The sequence below is a fragment of the Pseudophryne corroboree genome, chromosome 7 (assembly GCF_028390025.1).
Source record: "Pseudophryne corroboree isolate aPseCor3 chromosome 7, aPseCor3.hap2, whole genome shotgun sequence".
Lineage (NCBI taxonomy): Eukaryota > Metazoa > Chordata > Amphibia > Anura > Myobatrachidae > Pseudophryne > Pseudophryne corroboree.
Window position 1 is genome coordinate 483,316,109 of NC_086450.1, and position 20,881 is coordinate 483,336,989.

General features: G+C 47.1%; 1 protein-coding gene across 9 annotated transcripts in view; it reads right to left on the reverse strand.

The window, feature by feature from the left end:
- The window catches only part of LOC134945649 (uncharacterized), a 77,559-nt gene extending 57,169 nt beyond the window's left edge, over nucleotides 1-20,390 (reverse strand). For 3 of the 9 annotated variants that reach the window (XR_010182138.1, XM_063935081.1, XM_063935080.1), the window contains exons 1-4: nucleotides 19,664-19,829; nucleotides 17,806-17,845; nucleotides 10,158-10,197; nucleotides 1,276-1,624 (exon numbers count right to left, since the gene is read on the reverse strand). Coding sequence is in view for 8 of the 9 variants with exons in the window: in XM_063935081.1 (XP_063791151.1) it covers nucleotides 1,276-1,624; nucleotides 10,158-10,197; nucleotides 17,806-17,845; nucleotides 19,664-19,778 (544 nt within the window). In the remaining variant the exon portion in view is untranslated. The other 6 variants (XM_063935087.1, XM_063935086.1, XM_063935085.1 and 3 more) reach the window with 6 other exon arrangements.
- Between the last annotated feature and the right edge of the window lie 491 nt (nucleotides 20,391-20,881).

Sequence of the window (20,881 nt, forward strand, 5' to 3'; positions counted from 1 at the left end):
GGCGAGTCTTATTGTGCATGGGCGGGGATTCCACAGAGTGTGTGGAGCCCGGATAATGGGGGTAATTCCAAGTTAATCGCAGCAGATTTTTTTTTAGCAGTTTGGCAAAACCATGTGCACTGCAGGGGGGGGGGGGGGGGCAGATATAACATTTGCAGAGAAAGTTAGATTTGGGTGGGTTATTTTGTTTCTGTGCAGGGTAAATACTGGCTGCTTTATTTTTACACTGCAATTTAGATTGCAGATTGAACTCACCACACCCAAATCTAACTCTCTCTGCACATGTTACATCTGCCTCCCCTGCAGTGCACATGGTTTTGCCCAACTGCTAAAAAAAATTCTGCTGCGATCAACTTGGAATTACCCCCCATGTCCTGTAATTTTGAGTGTGAACAAGTAATGCGTGTGGATGAGAGACGTAGATCTTGTGCAGAGCGAAGAGGTCGGGTTGGGAGATATTTTGAGATAAGCGAAGTGATCTACGTTGGTGCAGTTTGGTTAATATCCTTGTGTGTCAGTAAAAGTATTTTATATTGAATGCGGTAGAGTACAGGTAACCAATGGAGGGACTGACAGAGCGGATCTGCAGACGATGAACGTCTAGCGAGGAAGATAAGCCTAGCTGCTGCATTCAGAATGGATTGTAGTGGTGAGAGTCTCGTTTTGAGAAGACCGGTCAGGAGACTATTGCAATAATCAATGCGGGAGATAATGAGAGCGTGGATTAGAGTTTAGCAGTGTCTTGTGTAAGATATGGTTGTATTTTGGATATGTTTCTTAGATGTATGTAACATGATCTTGAGACAGATATTGAATGTGGGGAACAAAGGACAGATCAGAGTCAGGGATGACACCTTGGCAGCGAGCTTGTGGGGAATGTAAAGAGATATCCAAGCAACTCCCACCGCTGCTGACATACTGCGAGACTTATGGCCGCGCACATACGTGAATTCAGGCCATGTACAGTGGGTGCGGTCGTCTGAGCCAACTCCAGGAGGTAACGCTGCTACAGAAGTAGAAGAGTTTGGGATTGTAGAGAAGCTGTTTTTGGGGCTGCTGTCCCCACACCAGAGCCATGCTGTATTGCATCTGTCCCCTAATGATGAATATGACTCTTAGGGGTCTATTTACTAAGCTTTGGATGGAGATAAAGTGGTCGGAGATAAAGTACCAGCCAATCAGCTTCTAACTGTTATTTTTCAAACACAGGAGCCGATTGGCTGGTACTTTATCTCCATCCAAGGCTTAGTAAATACACCCCTACGTCTCTCTTACCTAGCATCCTGTGTAGATAGTCCAGCTCCTCGCTATACAGACAGTCCGTCACATTGGTGATATTCACTCTTCCTCTCCTCTTGGAGTGATACAGGATGGCCACATCGCACCTCCGCGCCTCCTCCCTGAACTGTTGCTGACCATTGTTTGTGATGAGGAACGGCCTCACGTCTCTGACTACGCTGCGCGATGATGTCAGAAAGTCCTGGAGAAACTTGTAATTACTCTCTCCTTCCCGGGAAAATATCCCAACACATTTAGTTCTTCTTATTTGTATTCCTAGAGTTTTATATAGAAGATATGAGCAAACGCTGGTAAATAAATCCTTCAGCTTCTGTAACATGGTCTTCTGAAAAGGAAACACCAACGGGTCACAATGAGCTCATCACATGACACTGGATGAGAAAAAAATTCTTGGACACAGACACACACACACACACACACACACACACACACACACACACAGTCAGATACAACACACACACACAGTCAGATACAACACACACACAGTGAGATATAACACACACACACACACACACACACACACACACACACAGTCAGATACAAACACACACACACACACACACACACACACACACACACACACACACACACACACAGCCACAAAAATGTGCAGATTATTATTGTAGTTCTCCATTACTGTACATTTATTTTGTTTTGTAATATACAATGTTATACAAAGTCCTACAGCACATTTCCCAAGTACATTTATAAAAATATTGAAATTGCTATTGTGTACAATATTTATTTATTTATATATTAACAGTTTATTTTATAGTGCAGCAAATTCCGTTGCACTTTACAATTGGACAAGCAGTATAATATATATATATATATATATATATATATATATAATAGGATTTTAATACCTACTGGTAAATCCTTTTCTCTTAGTCCGTAGAGGATGCTGGGGAGACTTCATAGACCATGGGGTATAGACGGGATCCGCAGGAGACATGGGCACTCTAAGACTTTTACTGGGTGTGAACTGGCTCCTCCCTCTATGCCCCTCCTCCAGACCTCAGTTATAGGAACTGTGCCCAGGGAGACGGACATTTAGAGGGAAAGGATTTATTTTTAAACTAAGGGTGAGATACATACCAGCTCACACCCCAACATACCGTACAACATGGCATTTGTGACCAAACCCAGTCAACAGCATGAACAAAAATAAAAAAAAACAGCAACAGGCTGATTAAACTAAACACAACCATTGTGTAACACAAGCAAAATCTACAATTACTACTACAGATAGAGTCCGCACTGGGACGGGCGCCCAGCATCCTCTACGGACTAAGAGAAAATCCTATTTTCTCATACGCCCTAGAGGATGCTGGGGTCACTTCATTAGACCATGGGGTTTATACCAAAGCTTCAGATCGGGCGGGAGAGTGCGGAGGACTCTGCAGCACCGATTGACCAAACAAGAGGTCCTCATCAGCCAGGGTATCAAACTTGTAGAACTTTGCAAAAGTGTTTGAACCCGACCAAGTAGCCGCTCGGCAAAGCTGTAACGCCGAGACCCCACGGGCAGCCGCTCAAGATGAGCCCACCTTCCTGGTAGAATGGGCCTTAACCGATTTCGGTAACAGCAATCCAGCCGTAGAATGAGCCTGTTGAATCGTATTACAGATCCAACGCGCAATAGTCTGCTTTGAAGCTGGCGTCCCAATCTTGTTGGGAGCATATAGGACAAACAGAGCCTCCGTTTTCCTAATCTGAGCCGTTCTGGCTACATAGATTTTCAAAGCCCTGACCACATCCAGAGACTTTGAGTCCACAAGGGTGCCAGTAGCCACTGGCACCACAATAGGTTGGTTCATGTGAAAAGCTGAAACCACCTTTGGCAGAAACTGCTGCCGAGTTCTCAACTCTGCTCTATCTTCATGGAAGATCAAATAGGGGCTCTTGTGAGACAAGGCCGCTAACTCAGACACCCGCCTTGCGGATGCTAAGGCCAACAACATGACCACTTTCCAAGTGAGGAATTTTAAGTCAACCTTCCGTAAAGGTTCAAACCAAGGAGATTGCAGGAACTGTAACACCACGTTGAGATCCCACGGTGCCACCGTAGGCACAAAAGGAGGCTGGACAATGCAGCACCCCCTTTACGAAAGTCTGAACCTCAGGGAGGGAGGCCAATTCCTTTTGAAAGAATATTGACAAGGCCGAAATTTGTACCTTAACAGAGCCTAATTTTAGGCCTGCATCCACACCAGCTTGTAGAAAATGGAGAAAACGCCCCAGCTGAAATTCCTCCGTAGGGGCATTCTTGGATTCACACCAAGACACATATTTTCTCTAAATACGGTGGTAATGCTTCCCCATTACTTCTTTTCTAGCTTGAAGTAGAGTGGGAATAACTTCACTGGGAATCCCCTTCCGGGCTAGAACATGGCATTCAACTGCCATGACATCAAACGCAGCCGCGGTAAGTCCTGGAATACGCACGGACCTTGCTGTAACAGGTCCTCTGGTAGAGGGAGAGGCCACGGATCTCCAATGAGCAACTCCTGAAGATCCGGATACCAGGCCCTCTTTGGCCAGTCTGGGACAATTAGTATCGCCGGAACTCTTGTTCTTCTTACGATCCTTATCACCTTCGGGATGAGTGGAAGCGGAGGGAACACATAGACCGATGAAAACACCAACGGTGTACCAGGGCGTACACCGCTATTGCTTGAGGGTCTCTCGACCTGGAACAATACATCCAAAGTTTCTTGTTAAGGCGAGACGCCATCATGTCTACATGAGGAATTCCCCAATGACTTGTCACGTCTGCAAAGACCTCTTGATGAAGACCCCACTCCCCTGGATGGAGATCGTGTCTGCTGAGGAAGTCTGCTTCCCAGTTGTCCACTCCTGGAATGAAGACTGCCGACAGAGCGCTTACATGTCTTTCCATCCAGCGGAGAACTTTTGTGGCCTCTGCCTCTGCCGCTCTGCTCTTTGTTTCGCCTTGGCGGTTTATGTACGCCACTGCTGTTATGTTGTCCGACTGATTCAAGACGGGCAGTTCTTGAAGTAGATTTTCCGCTTGTCGAAGGCCGTTGTAAATGGCCCTTAATTCCAGAATGTTTATGTGCAGACAAGCCTATTGACTTGACCATTTTCCCAGGAAAATTTCCCCACTGTGTGACTGCTCCCCATCCCCGGAGACTTTCATCCGTGGTCACCAGGACCCAATCCTGGATCCCGAACCTGCGTCCCTCTAGAAGGTGAGGACTGTGCAGCCACCACAGGAGAGAGATTCTGGACCTGGAAGACAGGACTATTTTACGGTGCATGAGTAGGTGAGACCCGGACCACTTGTCCAGCAGGTCCCACTGAAACACCCTGGCTTGAAACCTGCAAAACGTAATGGCCTCGTAGGCCGCCACTATCTTTCCCAGCAATCGAGTGCACTGATGAATCAACACCCTCGCTGGTTTCAGAATCCCTTTTACCATGTTCTGGATTTCCAGAGTTTTCTCCACCGGCAGAAAAACTCTCTTTAACTCTGTGTCCAGAATCATGTCCAGGAATGACAGCCGCGTTGTCGGAACCAACTGTGATTTTTTGCAAATTCAGGAGCCAACCATGTTGCTGCAGAATCTTCAGGGAGAGCGTCACGTGTTCTAGTAATTTTTCCCTTGATCACGCCTTTATCAGGAGATCGTCCAAGTACGTGATAATTGTGACTCCTTGCTTGCGCAAGAGGGCCATCATTTCCGCCATCACCTTTGTGAAGATCCTTGGAGCCGTGGACAGACCAAACGGCAACGTCTGAAACTGGTAATGACAATCTTGAACAGCAAACCTCAGGTACGCCTGATGTGGAGGGTAAATGGGGACGTGTAAGTACGCATCCTTTGTGTCTACTGACACCATAATATCTCCTCCCTCCAGACTAGAGATCACTGCCCGAAGAGATTCCATTTAGAATTTGAATCTCTTCAGATAGAAATTGAGAGATTTTAAGTTCAGAATCGGTCTGACCGAGCCATCCGGCTTCGGAACCATGAACAGGCTTGAATAAAAGCATTTTCCTTGTTGTGACGGTGGTACTGTGACAATGACCTGATGTAGACACAGCTTTTGTATGGCCGCGCATACCACCTCCCTTTCCGGGAGAGAAGCTGGCAAGGCTGATTTGAAAAAACGTTGAGGAGGCACGTCTTGAAACTCCAGTTTGTAACCTTGGGTTACTATATCTAATACCCAGGGATCCAGGCCCGAGCGAACCCAGACCTGACTGAAAAGCCTGAGACGTGCCCCCACTGGAGCCCCAGCGTCAAGCGGAGGATTTTGCAGCAGCCATGAAGGGCTTCTGCTCCTTGGAACCTGCCACCGCAGGTAATCTCTTTCCCCTTCCCCTGCCTCTAGTAGCAAGGAAGTAACCCTCTCGCCCCCTCTTGTACTTATTGGGCCGAAAGGACTGCCTCTGATAGTGAGGCATTTTCTTCTGCTGTGTAGGGACATAGGCCCTCATTCCGAGCTGTTCGCTCATTCTTTTTCTTCGTATCGGTGCGATAAGTCGCAAACTGCGCATGCGCAATGTTCGCAGTGCTCCTGCACCAAGTAAATTAGCACAAAAGTTTGGTATTTTACACACGGCTTAACGAAGATTTTTCATTGTTCTGGTGATCGTAGTGTGATTGACAGGAAGTGGGTGTTTCTGGGCAGAAACTGGCCATTTTCTGGGAGTGTGCGGAAAAACGCAGGCGTGTCAGGGAAAAACGCGGGAGTGTCTGGAGAAACGGAGGAGTGTCTGGTCGAACGCTGTGTGTGTTTGTGACGTCAAACCAGGAACGAAAAGGACTGAACTGATCGCAGTGTAGGAGTAAGTCTCGAGCTACTCAGAAACTGCTAAGAATTTTCTATTCGCAATTCAGCTAATCTTTCGTTCGCAATTCTGCTAAGCTAAGATACACTACCAGAGGGTGGCGGCTTAGCGTGTGCAATGGTGCTAAAATCAGCTAGCGAGCGAACAACTCGGAATGAGGGCCATAAGGTAGAAATGATGACTTACCCGCAGTAGCCGTAGATACCAGGTCCGCGAGGCCGTCACCAAACAAGACACTACCTTTATACGGCAGAGTCTCCATAGCTTTCTTTGAGTCAGCATCAGCAGTCCATTAACGAATCCACAATGACCTCCTAGCCGAGACAGCCATGGTATTGGCCTTTGTTCCCAAAACGCCAATATCCCTTGCAGCGTCTTTCAGATAGGCTGCAGCGTCCCTTATGTAACTTAAAGTGACGAGAATGCTATCCCTGTCCAGGGTATCAATTTCAGAGGATAAATTATCCGCCCACTTTTCAATAGCGCTACTCACCCATGCCGACGCCACCGTAGGTCTGAGGAGCGTACCCGTAGCGACATAGATCGATTTCAAAGTGCTTTCCTGACGACGATCCGCAGGATCCTTCAGGGCTGCCGTGTCTGGACTCGGAAGAGCCACCTTTTTGGAGAGTCGGGATAAAGCCTTGTCCACAGAGGGGGTTGACTCCCACATTTTCCTGTCCCCCGAGGGAAATGGATATGCCAGCAGAATTCTCTTGGGAAGCAAAAACTTTTTGTCAGGATTTTCCCAAGCCTTTTCAAAAAGAGTATTCAGTTCATGAGAGGGAGGGAACGTTACCTCAGGTTTCTTACCCTTATACATGCAGACCCTCATATCAGGAACCGGAGGGTCCTCCGTGATATTTAACACGTCCTTTATTGCCACAATCATGTACTGAATATTTTTAGCCAGTTTAGGATTCAATCTGGCATCATTATAGTCGACACATGAATCAGTATGTGTCGGCATCTGTGTCCACTAACTGGGCAAATGAACGCTTCTGTGCCCCCGAAGGGGTTTGTGACAATGCATCCTCCATGGACCTTCTCCATGCTCGGTGCTGGGACTCAGATTTATCAAATCTCTTATTTAATAAGGCCACATTAGCATTCAAAACACTCAACATATTCACCCAATCAGCAGTCGGCGGTGCCGACGGGGTCACTCCTACAGTCTGTACTGTCTCCACACCTACTTCCTCCTGGGAAGAGCATTCAGCCTCAGACATGCCGACACACGTGCACCGACACCACCAAACACTCTGGGCTATAGGGGACAGACCCACACTAAGCCTGTCAGGGAGACACAAAGGGAGATTGCCAGCTCACAACCCCAGCGCCTAACTAGTTTCTGAAGTGTGCAATACACAGCCCCAGAACTGTCAGCGCTTTTTTAGCAGAATAATAATAATAAGCACCAAATCAACTGTGCCCCCCCCCTGTTTTGCCCCTGTTACTTGTGACAGTGGAGAGGAAGGCTCAACGTCTCTGCAGCTCTGATGGAGAGAAAATGGCGCTGGTTAGAGCTACGAGGGCTAAGCCACGCCCCCTCAATGGCGTGCTTCAGTCCCGCTTCCTTTGAACTTATATTTATACTGGCGGGGGTATAATATGTGCCCAGGCACCCTTATGCATTTGCCAGTGCCAGATCTGAGGATTACTGCTGCCCAGGGCGCCCCCTCTGCGCCCTGCACCCATCAGTGCCGCGGTGTGTGTGTGAGCATGGCGCGCAGCGGGACCGCCGCGCGGTACCTCAGTCTGTGTCTGCCGTCTCTGAAGTCTTCTTCACTTCTGAATACTCACCCGGCTTCTTTCTTCTGGCTCTACAAAGGAGTTGACGGCACAGCTCCGGGAACAAGCATCTTCTAGCACAGCTAGCGATCAGACCCTCTGGAGCTAATGGTGTCCAGTAGCCGAAGAAGCAGAGCCCTTGAACTCAGAAGAAGTAGGGCTGCTTCTTTCCCCTTGTCCCACGATGCAGGGAGTCTGTAGCCAGCAGTGCTCCCTGAAAATAAAAAAACCTAAATATTTTTTTTTCAGAGAAACTCTGGAGAGCTCCCCTGTTAGTGTCCAGTCTCTCTGGGCACAGAATCTAACTGAGGTCTGGAGGAGGGGCATAGAGGGAGGAGCCAGTTCACACCCAGTAAAAGTCTTATAGTGCCCATGTCTCCTGCGGATCCCATCTATACCCCATGGTCTATGAAGTGTCCCCAGCATCCTCTAGGACGTATGAGAAATATATATATATATATATATATATAAGTGTGGCCCTAGTATCTTATGGAATGGAGAAAGAGGGGGGATAGTTCAAATGTATTCTTTTATATAATGAAATACTGTGGACAAGTGTAAATAAATGAAATATATTGTACATAAAACTTTAGATGTTTAATTATAATAAGGATGTTAGCCCGGTCCATGTAATAATGGTGTGCAACCCGGGACCACAGGATTTGGAATAATATCAAGGCACGAGGGGATGGAGAGAGACTTCCAGAAGCCCCTCGCGCAAAGGAAGAGATATCGCGTGCTGGGAGAGGGGAGGACGGGTTGGTGGCGCAGGAGAAAAGCGGAAAAAGAGCAACGGGGACGGACGGACGAGTGAGAATCACGTCCCGAGAGGAGAAAGGCATTCTCTGCCAGAGGAAGACAAAAGGCGCCGGACAACAGACTGCCTGAAAGATCCGGGGGGAGGAAGGTGACCAGCTAGAGCCGGGTATAAGTGTGAAGAGTGGAGCCGGAGTAACGCCAGCTACTCACCCCGCTAGACCCCGGAGAGCCCGCCAACTGCACGTCAGCTCCCGCTATTGAAGAGAGAGGTAATCGGAATAGCGGAGGATAGCTGTGGCGCCTGCACGTCCTCTCTGAGAGTGAGATCCAAGGTATTTATAAAAGATGGTGATGGCTGGTGTCCCCCTGCGACGGGTGGAAGTGCAGTAGAGGAGGTAATAGTGATGGCCTCCGGGAGGCTGATGAGACTATTACCTGAATTATAATTATATTTTGGTGCTTGCAAGCCGGGGGGAGGAGTCCAAGGGCATAAGTGTCTCCACAGAGAGAAAGATTGTAGACAGAAGTGACTATAATAGAGACTATATAGACATCTCCGACTGTGAATAACTGGCAACAGCCCCTCCTTTTCAGCCTCAGGAGTAAATACAGCACTTCCGAGGATACTACATCCCGATCATCAGTCAGCTTTAAAGACTTATATATATGACCACTACCAAGAGGAACACGAAAATTATAAGTGCAGTATAATAATATCCTTTTCCCCTTTTTATGCATACTTCATCACTTCTAGGGTAACCTAGTAATAGAGGAATAAACTTTTGCCAGAACCAATACGGAAAAGCGGCTAGGTCACCCTCACGATAACTGGAAAGACCTTAAATGCCAGGTTATAAGCATAAATTATAGCCTAATGTATGGCCCTTACCTCTCATCAAAGATAAGATACCCTGCACTATGAGCACAGAGGAGCCCTGCTGATCCCCTATCTATCTATCGCTCGTATCAGTGTTTGCACTGTGGAAAAGTAGGAGCCGCCTTCTGCTTTGGTAAAGTATCTACTAATAGACCAGACAGGAGCGTACTCTTCAGAAACTGAGGATATTGATGTACCATTATATAATCGCAAGGAAGTACCTATTCCCGTCAGAAGGATAGATGTATGTGCATACGCACCTATAAGTACAGGAAGTTGACTTTATTATTATAGGTAACCCAACAGAACTTTAAGTGATCAACTTTTCATGGGCCCCAACCAGTGCACCAACGGTATAGAAGTATAGACTATTCTACTAAACTCTTGAATGCATGCGCAGCGACTAACCCTGTAACTTTCCTTCACAGAATTGTTTTTTGTTGGATCCAATGTTTTTTTTGTGATGCATGCAATTTAATTGTATAAAGGGGGAGGGTAAATATTAATTGTCTATTGACCATTACTTCTATAAAATATTATAAACTTATAATAAAGTAGCCTAGTATTCCCTAGTAAGGGGTATGGTATTATGGATCTTTTAACACTTACCTGTAACCTGTGATTCCGAGGGAAGGTGTCCGAAGAGGATCTGGAAAATAAAGAATACCGAACATTTGACAACAATTTGGTAGGTGGATACACTACACTAACATTACTATCATCCTCCTAGTAAATGGAATCATTAATCCGGGCTTACTCAAGCTAGCCCTACTATATCAAACCAATAAAAATAGCTTGGGTGGAGGCACTGCTGGTATATAATAATTCGTAACTCTGGTATCTCGGGTAGTGACGAGTGGGAGAGGGTTACATTTTGGAGGCACTGCTGAGATTCTGAACACTAGGTCTCTTGTTTAGCAATAAGTAGGATGGAAGGAGTAGGAAAGGAAGATGTCTTCCGTTGGTGTAGGGAAAAGGAGATAACTGTTGAAAGCAGTTTTGGATTAACTGGAAATTTGACTAGTGCTAGCGATGAGAGTATTATTAATTCAGTCAAGTTTCTTTACGGAGTCAGTGACCCTTGTATTGTGGATAAATGGAAAGGGTTAAATGGTAATATCACCGCAGTATTAATCAACAATAGGAACTTGCTAGACCCAGTGCTGCTTCCCAGTATGGTGGTGGTGGAGGGAGTACCTGGTTGGAAAGTACATGTGGTATGGCCTGAGTGGAAAAGCAGTGGGGCCGGAACCGATCTCCCGGGTGAAGAACTGGGGACAGGGGAGCCAAATATATTATCTACGGGGGACCCCGTTCACCCACCTCTGGCTGATACAGTATCACCCCCTCAACATGAGGATGCAATTGAGAGTCAAGTGGATACAGTAGTTGGCAAAATGGTTAGTCATTTGGAAAGATGGCACTTTGAAGGGGGATATCGACGCCTTAGGATATTTTCGGGAATCACCCCGATTCCGGCTGGAGAGGAGACATACGAATTGTGGAGAGAGGCGGCAACCCAACATTCAGAGGAATGGCAATGCCCTGACCATGTCAAATGTCAGAGGGTGGTGGAAAGCCTGAGGGGGCCAGCTATGGGGGTAATTCAAGCTACCCGACGAAGCAACCCAAAAGCCACCCTGAAAGACTATCTGGAGGCCTTGGACTTCTCTTTTGGTACAATGGAAGATGTTGGGGATTTGTTAGCTCGACTGAACCATACTTATCAAGATCAGGGGGAAACCTTGACTCATTTTGTGTACAGGGTAGATAGACTTATTTATAAAATAGTGGACAAAGGGGGCATCGATAAAGATACAGTGTATAGCCGGAGACTGACACAAGTACTAAAAGGAGCGTTAACTAACAATCCTGTAGCACAAAGATTGAGATGCACCATGGCGGCTGCACGGCCCCATACGTTGAATGAACTAGTTAAAGAAGTGAAATTAGAGGAGGTACAAATTGAAAAGAGGGAGAAAACCATCAAGAAGGTAAAAGTAGTGATACCGGCTAATGAACCACCATCTATTGATGAAAGATTGTTGAAACTCATGGAAGAGCAAAATAAGAAACTTGAACAGTTAATAGCACTCCAGACGGTTAATCCCTACAGTCAGGTGTCGATCCCTGGATTTGAACGGGGAGTGAGGGCAAGAAGAGAGAACCGCCTTCCCATAATTTGTTATAGCTGTGGACAAGCGGGTCATCGGTCCTTTGAATGCCCGCTGAACGGAAACATTACCAGGAGGAATGGAAGTAACAGTAACTATCAGAGGAGAAATTTACAGTTGGAAAACTCCAACGGGAGTGCTGTGAACCCCTCACAGGCTCCCCAATAATTACCGTTCATGCCATGGGGAGTGCTCAGTGGTCCCCGGAAATTCCGAAGACTCTGATGGGCAATGCACCTAGGACCAAGGCTATGATTAATGGACATGCCTGTAATGTTCTATTAGACAGTGGCTCCCAAATTTCCATAGTTTTCGAATCCTGGTACCAGAATTACCTAACAGATGTACCTATCAACCCGCTGAGTGGGCTCACCATTTGGGGATTGAGCGAGCAAAAGTACCCTTATTTGGGATATATCATCACACAAATCACATTTGAGCCGGGGCTGATATCCCCCAATGAAACGGTCCCATTTGTAGCCTTGGTTTGTCCAGACTCCCCTGGAGACAATGGGGAGTTACCTGTTATTGTAGGGACCAATACCAACATGTTAAAAAGCATAAGTAAGTGGTGTAATAAGCAGACTATGGAAAGGGGGGTAGTCGAGAAGAGCCGATCGGAAGGATATATGACCCCATGTAAAAGGGTGGATGTTAACATTTCAGAATCGTTGGTGAGAAAATTGGAGTCCTGTTTCCAAGGGAGTGACATCGACCCCCACAATAAAGGTCTACTCTTGGAACAATTACAGCAGAGAGATGCAGTATTTTCACAAAGTGAGTGGGATCTAGGGACCGCCAAGGATGTAGAACATCGGATTAAACTGTTTGACGAGACCCCCTTCATGGAGCGATCTCGTCGATTTGCCCCCGCTGATTTCGAAGACATAAGGACTCATTTGCGTAAACCCTTAGAGAATCAGGTGATTGCAGATTCTGAAAGCCAATATGCTTCCCCCATTGTGGTGGCCCGAAAGAAGAGTGGTGAGATCCGGCTGTGCATTGATTATAGGACGTTAAATCAACGTACTATACCGGACCAATATACTGTCCCCAAAATTGAAGAAGCGCTAGACTGTTTACAAGGAAGTCAATGGTTTTCCGTACTAGATCTACGTTGTAGGTATTATCAAATCCCAATGAGCGCCAATGATAGAGCCAAGACTGCGTTCATCTGTCCCATCGGATTTTTCGAATCCCTAAAAATGCCACAGGGTATAACAGGAGCGCCTGCCACCTGTCAGTGGACCATGGAAAAGACGGTGGGCGACGTGCTACCGCGAGGTCCTAGTTTATTAGGACGACATCATAGTCTTTGGTAAAACCCTGGAGGAACACAACGAGAGGCTCTTGAAAGTATTGGACCGACTCCAACGTCGAGGGTTGAAACTCTCCATTGAGAAATGCCAGCTATGCCGGTCCACGGTGAAGTACCTGGGGCATATTGTTAGTAGACAGGGGATAGCCACAGATCCGGAGAAGGTAGCTACCGTTAAGAATTGGCCACGACCAAACACCCTAAAAGACCTGCGATCCTTTTTAGGGTTTTGTGGCTATTATAGAAAATTTGTCCCTAAATACTCTAAGATAGCCAGACCATTGACGAATCTGACCAAAGGATATCCCCCCATTACTACTAAAGGAAGGCTGACTTCACAAAAGAGAATGGAATACCTTTGTCCCAGGGAATAGGTGGAATGAGGAATGTGAAGAAGCATTTAATAATCTCAAGGAACAACTGTCGCAGTCGCCAGTGCTAGCTTATGCTGATCCGGAACTTCCATATGAGGTGCATATTGATGCCTCCATGGACGGCATTGGGGGAGTACTGTACCAATGGAGGGAGGATCAACTCAGACCAATTGCGTACGTCAGCCGGGGTTTATCGGGGAGTGAACGGAATTATCCAGCCCACAAATTTGAATTTTTGGCCTTGAAATGGGCCATTAGTGAAAAATTCCACGATTATCTGTACGGAGCCTCTTTTACAGTACATACGGATAATAACCCGTTAACCTACATTCAGTCAACTGCCAAGCTGGATGCTACGGGTCACCGATGGCTGGCGGCCCTGTCTAACTACAACTTTACCATCAAGTATCGACCAGGGGTCAGCAATCAGGACGCGGATTCCTTGTCTAGAAGGGCTCACAATGAAGTGTCGTCACCCCTTGAAGAATGTATCGAGGTCCAAGCGGCGGCGGTACGAGGCCTATGTCAATGTGTTCGAATAAACCCAATTGCTCCTTTAGTGGGGATAGTTAATACGGGGGCATCTGCACAGGCGATACCTCCTCCATATCGAAGATTGAGCCCCTCCGAAATGGAAGGATTGGAAATGGTGAAGCTGGACCAATTATCCCAAGAGCAACGGGATGATAAACATATTGGTCCTATCTATCAGTACTTGGAAAACTCAAGGCTCTTGCTCTCCTGTTCCGGACTATCTAGGGAAACTAGAGTGTTGTGGCGACAGATCAAGCGACTAAAGATAAGGAAAGGGGTGCTTTATAGGACAACCAGAAGGGTAGAAGGCACTACTAGATTACAGATAGTATTACCCTCCTAATATAAATCTATGGTATTGGTTGAGTTACATAATCATCATGGTCATGTGGGACAAGAAAAGACTCTGGGATTGATAGCTGAGAGATTTTTCTGGCCCTTCATGAAGAGAGATGTCGAACAGTTCTGTAAATCGTGTGGAAACTGTGTACTGAGGAAAACGCTACCCTGCAATGCGGCCCCTCTTATCAACATAAAGAGCTCGGGGCCCTTCGATTTAGTGTGTATTGATTTCTTATCCCTAGAAGGACCCGATGGACGTGAAAGTAATGTATTAGTAGTCACCGATCACTTTACCAGGTATGCGCAAGCATATGTTACGGTAAATCAAAGGGCTGTGACAGTGGCTCGTACTCTGTGGGAGAAATTTTTCGTCCACTATGGGCTGCCTGCACAAATTCATTCAGACCAAGGAAGGGAGTTTGAAAGTAACCTAATTAAAGAATTGTGCTACTGTTGCGGCATAAGAAAATCCAGAACTACCCCGTACCATCCGCAGGGGGATCCACAACCCGAAAGATTCAACCGGACATTATTAAATATGCTGGGAACGTTGAATGAAAAACAAAAACGGTTATGGAAGCAACACATTACATATCTAGTTCATGCCTATAATTGTACCCGGAATGAGGCGACGGGGTATAGTCCTTATCTACTTCTGTTTGGTAGGGAAGCACGGTTACCAATAGATGTGTGCTTACCTACGCAAATTAACCCTCCTTCATGGGGTTCTCATTCACATTACTTGAGACAGTTACAGCAACAATTGCAAGAAGCTTATACCCTGGCTCGAAATACTGCAGAGAAAATGGGGGAGAAGAATAGGATACAGCACGATCGAAAAGTGATAGAGCATTGTTTACAACCTGGGGACAGGGTATTGATCAAAATGCTAGGAGTGCCCAGAAGGCAAAAGCTCAAGAATAGATGGAAAACCGACCCCTATATAGTAGTGAAGCCACTACCTAATATTCCCGTATATCAGCTCATTCCGGAGAAGGGAGAAGGAGCTGTAGTGACTTATCATCGGCAACATATATTACCTATTGCACAAAACATTAGATGGGATGAGTCAGAGACTGGACCTCCCAAAGGGAACTCCAAACCAGCACCTGCATCATCATCAACCCTGTTGACACAATACCCAGAGGAGGGGGATAGTGATCAGGAAGAGGAACCATTTGGAAATGGGGTATATTATAAAGACAAGGGGTGTACGGACTCTGGTAGTACAATGTCATCAACATGGGAACAGCCTGCATTACAATTAACCGATACAGGGGGGAAGATGGAAGGGGACTCGGAGGAAAGTCCTTGGTCTGAAGAGGATAATAATAGTCCTAATAGAGGATTTATTAATGATGAGGATGAGGCGAGCGGTGACTTAAATCTAAGGCCCCTGGCCAGCTCCCCCAGGCCCCAGAGAATAAGAAAACCACCCTGAATACTTACCTATGAACGCTTGGGTATGCCCACTGAGGTACCTTTGACGATTCATCCCAGTGTGGTAATGTCATGGCCTTATTTCGGATATGGAGTTGATAGGGGGTAAATCGATATGGGCTAGGGTACCCCGTGTCCAATATAAGTAAAAGATGGGGATACCAATTCCACTTGAAAGGGGTAAGTTGGAATCCCCAGGGGGAGAGTGTAGCCCTAGCATCTTATGAAATGGAGAAAGAGGGGGGATAGTTCAAATGTATACTTTTATATAATGAAATACTGTGGACAAGTGTAAATAAATGAAATATATTGTACATAAAACTTTAAATGTTTAATTATAATAAGGATGTAAGCCTGGTCCATGTAATAATGGTGTGCAACCCGGGACCACAGGAGTTGGAATAATATCAAGGCACGAGGGGATGGAGGGAGACTTCCAGAAGCCCCTCGCGCAAAGGAAGAGAGATCGCGTGCTGGGAGAGGGGAGGACGGTTGGTGGCGCAGGGGAAAAGCGGAAAAAGAGCAACGGGGACAGACGGACGAGTGAGAATCACGACCCGAGAGGAGAAAGGCATTCTCCGATAGAGGAAGACAGAAGGTGCCGGACAACAGACTGCCTGAAAGATCCGGGGGGAGGAAGGTGACCAGCTAGAGCCGGGTATAAGTGTGAAGAGTGGAGCCGGAGTATCGCCAGCTACTCACCCCGCTAGACCGCGGAGAGCCCGCCGACTGCACGTCAGCTCCCGCTATTGAAGAGAGAGGTAATCGGAATAGCGGAGGATAGCTGTGGCGCCTGCACGTCCTCTCTGAGAGTGAGATCCGAGGTATTCATAAAAGATGGTGATGGCTGGTGTCCCCCTGCGACGGGTGGAAGTGCAGTAGAGGAGGTAATAGTAATGGCCTCCGGGAGGCTGATGAGACCATTACCTGAATTATAATTATATTTTGGTGCTTGCAAGCCGGGGGGAGGAGTCCAGGGGCATAAGTGTCTCCACAGAGAGAAACAAGTGACTATAATAGAGACTATATAGACATCTCCAATAGGGCTGGGCCGAGTCTAAACTCCCCCCTTTTTTACAGTATACACGGAGGGGCGAACTCCAAAGACCACCTCCATTCGGCTGCCAGGGGATGAGGCTGCTGCTATGACTGTGAATAACTGGCAACAGCCCCTCCTTTTCAGCCTCAGGAGTAAATACAGTACTTCCGAGGATACTACATCCCGATCATCAGTCAGCTTTAAAGACTTATATATATGACCACTACCAAGAGGAACACAAAAATTATAAGTGCTGTATAATAATATCCTTTTCATCTTTTTATGCATACTTCATCACTTCTAGGGTAACCTAGTAATAGAGGAATAAACTTTTGCCAGAACCAATACGGAAAGGCGGCTAGGTCACCCTCACGATAACTGGAAAGACCTTAAATGCCAGGTTATAAGCATAAATTATAGCCTAATGTATGGCCCTTACCTCTCATCAAAGATAAGATACCCTGCACTATGAGCACAGAGGAGCCCTGCTGATCCCCTATCTATCTATCGCTCGTATCAGCGTTTGCACTGTGGAAAAGTAGGAGCCGCCTTCTGCTTTGGTAAAGTATCTACTAATAGACCAGACAGGAGCGTACTCTTCAGAAACTGAGGATATTGATGTACCATTATATAATCGCGAGGAAGTACCTATTCCCGTCAGAAGGATAGATGTATGTGCATACGCACCTATAAGTACAGGAAGTTGACTTCATTATTATAGGTAACCCAACAGAACTTTAAGTGATCAACTTTTCATGGGCCCCAACCAGTGCACCAACGGTATAGAAGTATAGACTATTCTACTAAACTCTTGAATGTATGCGCAGCGACTAACCCTGTAACTTTCCTTCACAGAATTGTTTTTTGTTGGATCCAATGTTTTTTTTGTGATGCATGCAATTTAATTGTATAAAGGGGGAGGGTAAATATTAATTGTCTATTGACCATTATTTCTATAAAATATTATAAACTTATAATAAAGTAGCCTAGTATTCCCTAGTAAGGGGTATAGTATTATGGATCTTTTAACACTTACCTGTAACCTGTGATTCCGAGGGAAGGTGTCCGAAGAGGATCTGGAAAATAAAGAATACCGAACATTTGACAACAATTTGGTAGGTGGATACACTACACTAACATTACTATCATCCTCCTAGTAAATGGAATCATTAATCCGGGCTTACTCAAGCTAGCCCTACTATATCAAACCAATAAAAATAGCTTGGGTGGAGGCACTGCTGGTATATAATAATTCGTAACTCTGGTATCTCGGGTAGTGACGAGTGGGAGAGGGTTACATATATATATAAAACTCCATTTCCTGACATTTACATTATTATCTGAAATTCTTTCTCCTTCTCTCTCTCTCTCTCTCTCTACTCCCCCACTCTCTCCCTGTCACGCTCCTTATCTCTCTCTCTTTCCCTCCTTATCTCTCTCTCTCACTCTCTCTAACTCTCTCTCTGTGTTTTTATATATATATATATATATATATTCTCTACCCCCCCTCTCCCTCTCTCTGTCTCTCTTTCACTGTCTCCCTCTCTCTCCTACACCCCGCCCTCTCTCTCTTTCTCTTTCACCAGCAGTCAGTGCAGGGGCTCCTCTATCTCTCTGTCTCTCTCTCTCTTCCCGTCTCTCTCTGTCTCTCTCACCAGCAGTCAGTGCAGGGGATCCTCTGTCTCTCTCTCTGTCTCTCTCTCTCTTCCCGTCTCTCTCTGTCTCTCTCTCTATCACTCTCTCTCTTCCCGTCTCTCTCTGTCTTTCTCACCAGCAGTCAGTGCAGGGGCTCCTCTATCTCTCTGTCTCTCTCTCTCTTCCCGTCTCTCTCTGCCTCTCTCACCAGCAGTCAGTGCAGGGGATCCTCTGTCTCTCTCTCTGTCTCTCTCTCTCTTGCCGTCTCTCTCTGTCACTCTCTCTCTTCCCGTCTCTCTCTGTCTCTCTCACCAGCAGTCAGTGCAGGGGCTCCTCTGTCTCTCTCTCTCTGTCTCTCTCTCTTCCCGTCTCTCTCTCTCTCTCTGTCTCTCTCACCAGCAGTCAGTGCAGGGGCTCCTCTGTCTCTCTCTCTCTCTGTCTCTCTCACCAGCAGTCAGTGCAGGGGCTCCTCTGTCTCTCTGTCTCTCTCTCTGTCTCTCTCACCAGCAGTCAGTGCAGGGGCTCCTCTGTTCCTCTGTCTCTCTCTCTGTCTCTCTCTCTTCCCGTCTCTCTCTCTCTGTCTCTCTCACCAGCAGTCAGTGCAGGGGTTCCTCTGTCTCTCTCTCTCCCCGTCTCTCTCTCTGTCTCTCTCACCAGCAGTCAGTGCAGGGGCTCCTCTGTCTCTCTCTGTGTCTCTCTCACCAGCAGTCAGTCCAGGGGATCCTCTGTCTCTTTGTCTCTCTCTCTGTCTCTCTCTCACTAGCAGTCAGTGCAGGGGATCCTCTGTCTCTCTCTCTTACCGTCTCTCTCTCTGTCTCTCTCACCAGCAGTCAGTGCAGGGGATCCTCTGTCTCTCTGTCTCTCTCTCTTCCCGTCTCTCTGTCTCTCTCACCAGCAGTCAGTGCAGGGGATCCTCTCCCGTCTCTCTCTGTCTCTCTCACCAGCAGTCAGTGCAGGAGATCCTCTGTCTCTCTCTCTCTGTCTCTCTCTCTTCCCGTCTCTCTCTGTCTCTCTCACCAGCAGTCAGTGCAGGGGATCCTCTGTCTCTCTCTCTGTCTCTCTCTCTCTCCCCGTCTCTCTCTCTGTCTCTCTCACCAGCAGTCAGTGCAGGGGATCCTCTGTCTCTCTGTCTCTCTCTCTTCCCGTCTCTCTCTGTCTCTCTCACCAGCAGTCAGTGCAGGGGATCCTCTGTCTGTCTCTCTCTGTCTCTCTCACCAGCAGTCAGTGCAGGGGATCCTCTCTCTCTCTGTCTCTCTCACCAGCAGTCAGTGCAGGGATCCTCTGTCTCTCTCTCTCTCTCTCACCGGCAGTCAGTGCAGGGGTTCGTCTGTCTCTCTGTCTCTCTCCCCGTCTCTCTGTCTCACCAGCAGTCATTGCAGGGACCCTCTGTCTCTCTGTCTCTCTCTGTCTCTCTCTCTCTGTCTCTCTCACCAGCAGTCAGTGCAGTGATCCTCTGTCTCTCTCTCTGTCTCTCTCACCAGCAGTCAGTGCAGGGATCCTCTCTCTGTCTCTCTCTCTGTCTCTCTCACCGGCAGTCAGTGCAGGGATCCTCTGTCTGTCTCTCTCTGTCTCTCTCACCAGCAGTCAGTGCAGGGATCCTCTCTCTCTCTGTCTCTCTCACCGGCAGTCAGTGCAGGGGACCCTCTGTCTGTCTCTCTCACCAGCAGTCAGTGCAGGGGACCCTCTGTCTGTCTCTCTCACCAGCAGTCAGTGCTGGGGACCCTCTGTCTGTCTCTCTCACCAGCAGTCAGTGCAGGGGATCCTCTGTCTCTCTCTCTCTCTCTCTCTCTGTCTCTCTCGCCAGCAGTCAGTGCAGGGGATCCTCTGTCTCTCTCTCTCTCTCTCTGTCTCTCTCGCCAGCAGTCAGTGCAGGGGCTCCTCTGTCTCTCTCTCTCTCTCTCTGTCTCTCTCGCCAGCAGTCAGTGCAGGGGATCCTCTGTCTGTAGCAGTTGTGTTGGGTGTGTAACAGTAGTGTTAATGTATCTGTGTTAGTGAAAGTGAAAGTATTTGTGTCCCCCTCTCCCCCCCCCCCCCCTCGTCTCTTTCCTAACGCTGAACTCTCACATGACTCTGCTGTTCTGCTGTGCTAGCACTATACACTAGTCCCAGGCTAGAAATCCTTGTTATATACAGTACAGAAACATGTTCCAGCATGGAAACAATTCTATTATTATTATTATTATTATTATTACAGTATTCATTCATTTATTTCATGACTTTTCTATGCTACTGTGCAGGCGCCAAACGTCCTGTAACTCATGCAGCACATGTGTAATACTCGGAGTATACACGGAGTACAGCGGAGACGCACGGTGTGGGAAATGTATATGGCGTTCAGGATCTATGACTGGGAGGTGGCTATCCTGGCGCATGGAGAAGCATCGCCCAATGGGCATGTTTCGGGGGTACTGATGGAGTGTCGCCAAAGTCGCTGCAAACTCAGAAGCACAATCACCGACATTAGAGGCCGCACTCTG